At 40.8% G+C, this 11549-nt stretch overlaps 1 protein-coding gene across 1 annotated transcript; it reads right to left on the reverse strand.

Moving 5' to 3' along the window:
• Nucleotides 1–10177: 10177 nt before the first annotated feature.
• Nucleotides 10178–10530, reverse strand: LOC103230559 (large ribosomal subunit protein eL43-like). Its single transcript, XM_037986240.2, has one exon. It carries the CDS (start codon nt 10513–10515, stop codon nt 10258–10260), a length of 258 nt encoding a protein of 85 aa, XP_037842168.2. The 5' UTR covers nt 10516–10530; the 3' UTR covers nt 10178–10257.
• Nucleotides 10531–11549: the final 1019 nt, after the last annotated feature.

Consider the following 11549-nt stretch of genomic DNA (forward strand, 5'->3'; position numbering starts at 1 on the left):
CTCAGCCCCATAAGTAGCTGCTACTATTGGCGTGCGCCAACATGCCTGGCTAATTTTTGTGTTTTTTTGTAGAGATGGGGTTTCACCATGTTGCTCAGACTGGTCTTGAACTCCTGAGCTCAAGCAATCCACTCTCCTCAGCTTCCCAAAGAGCTAGGATTACAGGCATGAGCTACCATGCCCAGCCCTGTTCTTCGATTATAGTTGAAGCATGTAAAAATGTTTGGTGGTATTATCAATGACAGAATTCAAAGCTTTAAGCTAAAAATAATAATAATAGTAATAGTATTTTTAGTTTCTCACCAGTAAGATTAGATATTATCAGAATGAGAAGAGAGGTCCTTCAGTCCAAACTAGCAATATCCTATCCATGACACTGGCCAAGACAATGTCCACACCAACAGGGTCCTATCAGGCTTGTGGAAGATACTCTAAACACTTAAAACAGACAAAGTTTGATGCACGGAATTAGTTACATAGTTTTAGAAGGGGCAATCCAGAGATTAGCCACCAACAACACTAGTTTAAAGGGACAAAGAGGAAAATGTTTTACAGGGGCCCAGGGACTAGGGTTACCTGATGGAAGCCTGCTCAGCCTCAGCTGGGGCCATGAAGGAAATAGCTGTTGCCCAGGATTCCACCTGAAGCAGGAGGAAGAGAATCAGCAAGAAGTAACTTGGCTTCTTTTTCCTCCTGCTTAGCCAAGCACACCAGGAAGGCAGCTGATACAGGAAGGCCAGTCCTTACTGTGATTCAGAGATCAAGTAAAGCAAGAAATGGATCTGGAAGTAAACAGGCTCAGGACCAGCCCTGTATCTTATCATTAACTGAGTCAAATGGGTTATTACTATCATTAAAAAAAGAAAGCCATTCAAGCTTTAGATTAGCTAAATTTACTTGAGATAGCCAAGAGAGTCAGCACTGTTATAATATAGATTGAGTATATTGGAATGAGTAGAACTGGCTTTGAATCCCAGTTCTGCTATTTACTCTGTTTTATTTGGAGTGAGTTATTGAACCATCCCAAACCTCAGTTCCTTATTCTGTAAAATGGCAATAATAATATCCATCTTCCAGTATTGTAAAGATTCAATATAATGAATATAAAGCTTCTAGACGTGGGGGATGCTTTCTTTTTATGATGGTGGGCTCAAGTGATCTGCCGTCCTCAGCCTCCCAAAGTCCTGGGATTACAGGCATGAGCCACTGCACCTGGCTAACAAGGAAATCTTGCCATGTCCCTCTTTAGCCTTTCAGACTTTGCTCTTAAAATAGAGAATAGCCCGGTGAGGTGGAGCTTGCCTGTATCCTAGCTACTAAAGAGGTTGAGACAAGAGGATCACTTAAGCCCAAGAGTTTGAGGTTACAGTGAGGTATGATCATGCCACTGCATTCCAGCCTGGAGTGAGACAGAGTGAGACCCTGTATCTCCTAAATAAATAAATAAATAAGGAGTAGGGTTGCCAGATTTAGCAAAGTAAAATATGGGATGCTCAGTTAAATTAGTTTTTTATTATTTATTTATTTATTTATTTTTTGAGACAGAGTTTCACTCTTGTTGCCCAGGCTGGAGTGCAATGGTGCAATCTTGGCTCATGGCAACCTCCACCTTGGAGAATCGTCCAAGCAATTCTCCTGCCCCAGCCTCCCAAGTAGCTGGGATTACAGGTGCAAGCCACCATGCCCAGCTAATTTTCATATTTTTAGTAAAGATGAGGTTTCACCATGTTGGCCAAGTTGGTCTCAAATTCCTGCCCTCAGGTGATCTGCCTGCCTCGGCCTCCCAAAGTGCTGGGATTACAGGCGTAAGCCACCGCTCTTGGCCTGAATTTTAATTGCATATAAATAATGGATAATTTTTTCAATTTATGTTCCATGTAATATTTGGGACATATACTAAAATACTATTGTTTAATTAAAATATAAATTAGTTTGACATCCTGTACACTATCTGATAAACTTATCTTAAAATAAAGCTCAATTAAATGATTTGAAGATATTGAAAAAATAAATTAAATAAATCTCAAAATCTCTACTTTGGCTTCCAAGGTCTACTTGCTGGACTCTGTGGCATCTTCTTTGTTTGCTAGGCTCCCTCTGAATCTCTATACTTTCTTTAGCCAAACTGGATTTCTGAATATACCACACTTTGAATATACCACACTTCTTCCTACCTCAGAGATATTGCACATGCTATCGTCTGCCTGAAACATTTTACCCCTCATTTGCCTAGCTAATTCCTACTCATCCTTTCGCTTCAGCTTAAACACCACTTTCTTGAGGAACCTTCTCTGTTCATCAGACTAGGTCAATTCTTACTGCTAAGAATCCCATGTACTTTGGCCTTCAGGACACTCAACATACTTGTGGTTATTTAATTGTAAGTCTTCTATCTTCCACACTAAACTATAAGCCTCTGAGGGACAGACCCTGTCTGTTTTGTTTACTGTTATATCAACATAGCATGACTGGACACAGTGGCTCATGCCTATAATCCCAGCATTTCGGGAGGCTGAGGCAGGCAAATCACCTAAGGTCAGGAGTTTAAGACCAGTCTGGCCAAAATGGTGAAACCCTGTCTCTACTAAAAATACAAACATTAGCTGGGTGTGGTGGCAGGCGCCTGTAATCCCAGCTACTTGGGAGGCTGAGGCATGAGGATCATTTGAACCCGGGAGACAGAGGCTGCAGTGAGCTAAGATGGTGCCACTGCACTCCAGCCTGGGTGACAGAAAAACAAACAAACAAAATAGCACGGTGTCTATGGTGTTATGTGGCACATAGCAGGTTACCAAATATTTGTTGTGATTGTGATAAAGTGAATGCAAATTAATTTTGTTCTGTGACTTTTATATCATCACTTGAGAACATTTGTGACTCAATTTAGATGTTGCAGAAACAAGGTTAAGTTTCTTTGCAGAAAAAAAAAAAACCATAAATGAACATTTCAATTTTGGTAGTTAAAATATTTTTGCAAAAATGTAGAAAATAATTATTTTCCCATGTAATTTTAGCAAGGAAGTCTTTGATTGCTTGATTGCCCCAGACGAAATGCTTGATTAGAAAAATTCTTGTTAAGAATTCAAGAAAAAAAAATTATTTTTTATAACAGTTTTTAGCCAAGAAAGAGATTATTTTATTCTTCTTTTTCTCCCCTAGGATATAAATCCTGACCAAGAGAGAAATTGATATGGAGACTTTCCCCTTGAGAAATTACTGCAATATTAGTTTTAAAGTAGACACTGAACATTCTTGGCAGATGGGTAAAAAGTTCAAATCAAAAGCTTGAAAGGACGGCTTATTTGAGAATAATAAATGAACTGAGTTAACAGAAGGAAACATGTCGTTTAGGATACCTTCACTTCAATTTAAGTGAAATGGATACAGATGTACCTTGAAGTTTTGAGACTCTGACAACTGCAATCATAAAAATCAGGGCACAGAAAAAGAAAAAACATGGAGAATTCCTTTAAACTGAGTAAAAGGTGTCTCTCTGAGAAACAGAAAAATAGATTATTTATGCAGTCCCTTGTTTTCTACACTCTTTCTCCTAAAGGTCAAACTATCTCAGTGGCTAACTTAAGCAGAAAAGGAATTTACTAGGAGCAAACTGAGTAGCTCAAAGTTTCTTTGTTTCTTTTGTTTTTTTGAGATGGGGTCTCACTCTGTCACCCAGGTTGGAGTGCAGTAGCATGATCTTGGCTCACTGCAGCCACAGCCTCCCAGGCTGAAGTGATCCTTCCACCTCAGCCTCCTGAGTAGCTGGGACCATAGGCACACACCACCATGTCTAGCTTTTTTTTTTTTTTTTTTTTTTGTATTTTTGGTAGAGAAGGGGTTTTGCCACGTTACCCAGACTAGTCTTGAACTCCTGAGTTCAAGGCTCCTAAAGTGTTGGGATTACAGGCCTGAGCCACCACACCTAGGCAGTTCACAGTTTTGAAGAACAGGAATTGAGAGAACCTAGATAGCCAGAATCACAGCTAATGTCAGCCTTGAAATGCCCTGGTAAGGGTACCATTGCCACTGCCAGTGGATGCTGGCCATCACCTCAGGGATTGCTGCCATCAGACTCTGATGTCCCACCAGACTCTTGGTACCAGCGCTGCTAGTGGGATGAATTCTACTTAATTCTGTGTAACTCACTGCAGATTCACAGTCCCAACTAACAACATCTATAGTCAACCAAGCTTAGATCACTTTCCTTCACCCTAGTTGGGTGTGTATTTTGTGTTTGGCAGATTAGGGGAGGGCATTTAGGCAAGTATCTGAACTTTCCCAGTCCTTATAGTGGGAGAAGAGACCCTGCCATCCACTAAAACTCCCAAATGGAGAATTCCCAAAGAGAGGGAGGAGGAGAGAGTCAGATGCTGGTCAGCCAAAATTACTAAGTTCACACACTTGCCCATCCCTCAGGGCTATTTAAGAACCTTGCCCTATCCAACAGCTACTACTGCATCCTTTCCACCATTGTAGGCAGTAGGTTACTAAATTACCAATAACTTTATTTAAACATACCTATACACACATGCGCACACATCCACACAGACGGATCCACTGGCTTTTCCCTGAAGTTTACTATTCCTATTGAGACAGAAGATATTTTTCTTTGTTCCAGGTTAAAGGTAATGAGCACTGCTGTCATTAAACTCAATTGTAATATAGCCCCTAAACTCAGGATAAATCAGACAGTAATGTATTTTGATGAAGAAATCAGTGTTGAGAGAAGGTAAATTCAGCCACGTGGAAAGTCATGAAGTACTATTTAAAGGATCCCTTTTTAGAAGATGCTCCCTTACAGCCTCTTGCTGAAAAAAGGGAGCTACACCGGGGCATCATTCTCTTCTTTACATTGGTTCCTGAATGAGTCCTTATGTTCCTTTTATTTTATCCGATATTTGTAAATGGAAGCGTTAGGAGAATCTGGCCATTCCTGAACTCAGTTTCACATGTAGTCTTGTATAGTCATTTGTTTATGTGATAATTACTCATGCAGGATTACTTATAAATATTATGTCTGTGTTGTTGTTGTTTTGAATGACTAATTCTTTGGAAGGCAGGAGCATTGTCTGTTTAATTAACTGTGTATTGCACCAAACACTATAAGGCTTTTAATGCCACCATTGAATATAATAATAATATACTTTCCCTGGCTATAACAAATAAAATCTCCCTCCATATAAGAAAACGTTGGCAAGTAATTGTCTGGCGACCAAATCTGGTCTGCCACTTCCTTTTGTCTGTTTTATAAATAAAGTTGTATTAGAAACACTCATTCTTATTTGTTTAAATATTGTCTATAGCTGCTCTAAAACTACAATGACCGAGTCAAATAGCTGTGACAGAGACCATATGCCATGTAAAGCCTAAAATATTTACTATCTGGCCATTTACCAAAAAGGTTTGCTGACCATTGCCCTATGTCAGTGGTTCTCACCCAAGAAGATAGGATGAAATCACCTGTAAAATCCAAAAAACATAAAGACGCCTGGCCCCACACCAACACTCCAAATCAGAATCTCTAGAGTCAGAGCTGGAGACACATAGTTTTTGTTGTTGTTGTTGTTGTTTTGTTTTTGTGACAGGGTCTCACTTTGTGTCCCAGGCTGGAGTGCAGTGGTGCAAACACGGCTCACTGCAGCCTCGACTTCCCCGGGCTCAAGTAAACCTCCCACCTCAGCCCACCAAATAGTTGGGACTGCAGGTGTGTGCCACCACATCTAGCGAATTTTTGTATTTTTTGTAGAAGCGAAGTTTTGCCCTGTTCCCCAACCTGGTCTTGAACTCCTAAGCTCAAGCGATCCACCTGCTTCAGCCTCCCAAAGTGCTGGATCACAGGCATGAGCCACCATGCCTGGACCATAGTTTTTAAAAGTTCACAGCAAAACTGAGAACCACCAGCCCAATGCTATGTACAGTACCTAGTATAATTTTAATAACTCTCATTCATCAAGTGCCTAATAGATGTCAGGCATTGTACTAGATGTTCTACATATATTTTCTCATTTTAATCTCCATAAAATAAATTTCACAATCCTTGTATTTTACATCAGATACTTTTGACAAATCTTATACTCAAGGAAAGTGAACATTTCTAAGGTTAACTTGTACAAGATCACACAGCTAGTAAGTAGTGGAACAAGGGCTTGAACTAGATCTTTCTGCCTGTCCCAGTTTGACAGCTGAGGAAAAATATCAAGATGGAGAAGGACTCTGACTCTTGACCCCCAGGGATTTGCTTTTCCTCTGATGGAGCTCTAGGTATTTCCCATCATTGGTGCTATACTGGCCCAAGTATGGTTGCAGAACTCTCCCATTAATAGAAGATTAGCACTGAGAAAAGACTACAGCTCTCAAACACTTTATTCAAACTTAGAGGATAGCAAAAAGAAAATAAACTCATGGAGTAACATGAAGCTGAATATTCATCTTCAATGAGGAGCCTGCTATACAGACATTTTACTGCATGGTTCATGAACTGCCTCCAAGTGATAGGGATAATCTGTGGTCCCTAACCTCTTAGAAAAACAAAAAACTCTACAAAGACTCCCCCAAGTCCAGATCATACAGAGTAAAGTATGGAGCAAAAGGAAGTTTCTTCTCCATATTGCTTAAAGCATTATGTTTCAAATTCTAGTTTCCTGAATGATTTACATATGAATGTTCAACTTTTTCTTAACTGATACTCATGATCAGATAAACCTAATATGGCCCAATAGATACTGAACATATATTTGTGCTAGAGGACATCATTTGGTTACAAAGTATATTGAACTCAGTATATCTAGAATTGTATGTTTAGACAGACAGAGCCCCACATGAAGTACCAATCATTAGTTATATAAACAAACGTTCATCTTTCCCTTCACTTTCAGTCTACAAGAGTCCTTTAAGGCAATGATCCTCAACCTTTTTGGCACCAGGGACCAGTTTCTTGGAAGACAATTTTTCCATGGACAAGACAGGGGTGGCGGATGGCTTCAGGATGAAACTGTTCCACCTCAGATCATCAGGCATTAGATTCTTGCATGTGCAGTTCACAATAGGGTTTGTGCTCCTATGAGAATCTAATGCTGCCACTGATCTGACAGAAGGCAGAGCTCAAGCGGTGATGGTCTCTTGCTAGCTGCTCATCTGCTGTGTGGCCAGGTTCCTAACAGATCACAGACCGGTACTGGTCCATGGCCCAGAGCCTGGGGACCCCTGCTTTAAGGTGAAGTGAGTCTTATGTAGGCAGCATATAATTTGGTCTTGTTTTTCGTTTGTTTTTAGAGATAGGGTCTCATTCTGTTGCCCAGGCTGGAGTATGGCAGCACAGTCATAGCTCACTGCAGCCTCCAACTCTTGGCTCAAGCAATCCTCCCACCTCAGCCTCCTGAGTCACTGGGATTACAAGGGTGAGCCACTGTTTCAGCTCCAAGGGTCTTTTTTTTCTTTTTTCTTTTTTTTGTTTTTTTTGTTTTTGTTTGTTTGTTTGTTTGTTTTTGAGATGAAGTTTCACTCTTGTCACCCAGGCTGAAATGCAATGGCATGATCTTTGCTCATTACAACCTCCTCCTCCTGGGTTCAAGCCATTCTCCTGCCTCAGCCTCCTGAGTAGCTGGACTTACAGGTGCCTACCACCATGCCTGGCTAATTTTTGTTTTTGTTTTTGTTTTTGTTTTTGTTTTTGAGATGGAGTTTTGCTCTTATTGCCCAGGCTGGAGTGCAATAGCACCATCTCAGCTCACTGCAACCTCTGCTTCCCTGGTTCAAGGGATTCTCCTGTCTCAGCCTCCTACGTAGCTAGGATTACAGGCACCTGCCACCATGCCCAGCTAATTTTGATATTTTTAGTACAGACAGGGTTTCGCCAAGTTGGCCAGGCTGGTCTGGAACTCCTGACCTCAGGTGATCTGCCCGCCTTGGCCTCCCAAAGTTCTGGGATTACATGCCTAGCCTCTAAGGGTCTTGTTTTTTTTTTTTTTTTTTTTAATCTATTCAGCCACTCTATGCCTTTTGATTATATAATTTAATCCATTTACATTCAAAGTAATTATATATAGGTAAGGACTTATAAGTGCCATTTGAAAAATTGTTTTCTGTTTTTTTTTTTTTTAGTTATTGTTTTGTTATTCTGGTTGATTTGTATATGTATATATATACACACACACACACACATATATATATATATATATTTTTTTTTTTTGAGACAAAATCTCGCTCTGTTGCCCAGGCTGGAGTGCAGTGGCACGATCTCAGCTCACCACAACCTCCACCTCCCAGATTCAAGTGATTCTCCTTCCTCAGCTTCCCAAGTAGCTGGCACTACAGGTGTGCGCCACCATGCCAGGCTAATTTTTGTATTTTTAGTAGAGACAGGGTTTCACTATGTTGACCAGGCTAGTCTTGAACTCCTGACCTCATGATCCACCAGCCTCGGCCTCCCAAAGTGCTGGGATTACAGGCGTGAGCCACTGTGCCTGGCCTGCACATCTATTATGGGCTTTTGCTTTGTGGTTACCCTGCGCTTACATAAAACATCTTATACTTATCTCAGCTGGGCATGGTAGTTCACGCCTATAATCCCGGCTACCAAGCGGCCTGAGGTAGGTTTTTTAGTTAGTCCAAACTCTACTCTCATGCCTTTCAATTTCTCATTCATTATCCTCCTTCATCCCCCTGGTGTCCCAAATTGGGAGCTGAGTGGATTTCTAGGCCCTGGGTACACATCTGATACCACAAAATTGCCACCTGTCAGAAGGTAGGTTCCATGACATTAGAATGATTTTAACTTTCAGAGGACTTTGTACTTTCTTTCTTTTTTTGAGATGGAGTTTCATTCTTATTGCCCACGCTGGAGTGCAATGGCACAATCTTGGCTCACTGCAATCTCTACCTCCTGGGTTCAGGCGATTCTCCTGCCTCAGCCTCCTGAGTAGCTGGGATTATAGACACCAGCCACTATGCCCGGGTAATTTTTGTATTTTTAGTAAAGACAGGGTTTCATCATGTTGGCCAGGCTGGTCTCGAATTCCTGATCCACCCGCCTCAGCCTCCCAAAGTGCTGGGATTATTGGCATGAGCCACCGCACTTGGCCTGACTGTACTTTCTATGCACTAATCACTAAGGTACTTTATACTCTAGTTTACATGAATATCTTATTGTATTGTTCCTACTAGGTTATTCAATTTCTCTAAGGCAGGGATACATACCTCATTCATCTTTTCTCCTGTTTTCCTAGCCCTCTTTGCTCCCTAACCCCCTCCTCAATTACATGGTGTTTATCTATAAAGAAGTAGTTGTGTAGGTAAGTGATCTATCCAGTCTTTCTTACTCTCAGCTTCAACTGCTGAAATAAATGAGTATCTAAGGTCATTTCTAGCCTTAATATGACAAACAGTGTGTTAGGCTGACATTTACACATTCTAGAACAATTTTAAAGCATGTAATAGGTTAAAAAGTCATGCAGCCTAACCTAAAAAACATTAAGTTATTCTAAAAAAAAAAAAAAAAAAAAAAAAAAAAATTCAGAGGAGGCCAGGCGCGGTGGCTCACGCTTGTGATCACAGCACTTTGAGAGGCCGAGGTGGGAGGATCATGAGGTCAGGAGATTGAGACCACCCTGGCCAACATGGTGAATCCCTGTCTCTACTAAAATACAAAAAATTAGCTGGGCGTGGTGGCGCCTGCCTGTAGTCTCAGCTACTCAGGTGGCTGAGGCAAGGGAATCTCTTGAACCGTGGAGGCGGAGGTTTGCAGTGAACTGAGATTGTGCCACTGCACTTCAGCCTGGTGACAGAGAGACTCCGTCTCAAAACAAAAACAAAAACAAAAACAAAAACAGAGGATCAGAAAATATAGTACAGGCATATTAGAATACATATTGAAAACATAAGGCATTATTTTAACTGATTTGTGTATGATCTGAAAATTGCATTAATCTTTTTTTAGGGTTCATGCAAAGAGCAAAAATGTATTTGATGACTTGTCATTCTTATCTGACTGATTAAGAAACAAAAGACTATAATAACATATGCACAAAATGAATTTGAAAAAAATTGAGTACTTACTATATGCCATGCACTGATATTTTATATGAAATGACTCATTTGATTTTCATAGTATATCAGTAGAGGAAGTCAGAGCAAAGTCTAAATTTCTGGGTATTCCACATCAGAATTATTATTATTTTTTTGTTACATAAATTAACCCATTTATTGTAGGTCAGTGATGTCTCAAAGAGTAGAGGAGTGTCTACTGGTCTTTCAACTCCTTCAGTCTTCTGATGGGGACTTTACCGTGACAGCGGAAGTGGTATTGTACGTCCAGGCACCGCCAGCCACTGTCTTCATGCAGGAACCACAGAGCCAGATTCCCACAGCTCGTCTCTTCATCTTGGTTTTGCCACAGAAAGAGCAAGTGTACTTGGCGTGCTGGCTGATTTCAATTTTCTTCACCATTTTTCGGAGGGAGGCCCCATAGCTGGTCCCGTATTTACCTATGATCCCGACTTTCTTGGTACGTTTGACCATATCGCCGCGAACTAGGTCGGAGCCCAGAGAGGGTCAGAATTATTAACAAAATATGAGATAAAACCAATTTGTTTAAGTTGTCTTGAAGCTACAAAATAGTGATTTTTTTTTTCTTTTTTTTTTTGAGACAGAGTCTTGCTCTGTCGCCCAGGCTGGAGTGCAGTGGCATGATCTGGGCTCACTGCAACCTCTGTCTCCTGGGTTTAAGCAATTCTCCTGTCTCAGCCTTCTGAGTAGCTGGGATGACAGGCATGTGCCACCATATCTAGCCACTTTTTGTATTTTTAGTAGAGATGGGGCTTTGCCACGTTAGCCAGGCTGGTCTCAAACTCCTGGCCTCAGGTGATCCGCCTGCCTCAGCCTCCCAAAGTTCTGGGATTACAGGCGTGAGCCACCTCACCTGGTGTCATTAATCTTTTATAAATTAAAAAAAAAAAAATTAAATAGAGACAGGGTCTCACTATATTGGCCAGGTGGTCCTGAACTCTTGGCCTCAAGCAATCCTCCTGCCTCAGACTCCTAAAATGCTAGGATTACAGGCATGAGCTATCATGCTCGGCCTCATTTAATCTTATTTGTATTAACTCACAACAAATCTCAATACTCTAACAAGAGTAAAAACATTTTAAATAAACTTTTTAAAAAGAGCTTATTTTGCTAAATTTTCAAATAATTGTTAATTTGGGAATAAAACCCAGAATATCATTTTTCCCCCTTGCTGAATATCCATATTATCTTTCTTCTAAATAGACTCAGTTTCAAGAGACAAATTATCCTCTGTATCTTTCTTTCTTTTTTTTTTTTTTGAGATGGAGTCTTGCCTATCACCAGGCTGGAGTGCAGTGGCATGATCTCAGCTCACTGTAACCTCCACCTCCTGGGTTCAAGCGATTCTCCTGCCTCAGCCTCCCAAGTAGCTGGGATTACAAGTGCACACCACCACACCCAGCTAATTTTTTTGTTTGTTTGTTTGTTTTGGAGACGGAGTTTCGTTCTTATTGCCCAGGCTGGAGTGCAATGTCACGACCTCCGCT

Source organism: Chlorocebus sabaeus, chromosome 25 (assembly GCF_047675955.1).
Source record: "Chlorocebus sabaeus isolate Y175 chromosome 25, mChlSab1.0.hap1, whole genome shotgun sequence".
In the NCBI taxonomy this organism is placed as follows: domain Eukaryota; kingdom Metazoa; phylum Chordata; class Mammalia; order Primates; family Cercopithecidae; genus Chlorocebus; species Chlorocebus sabaeus.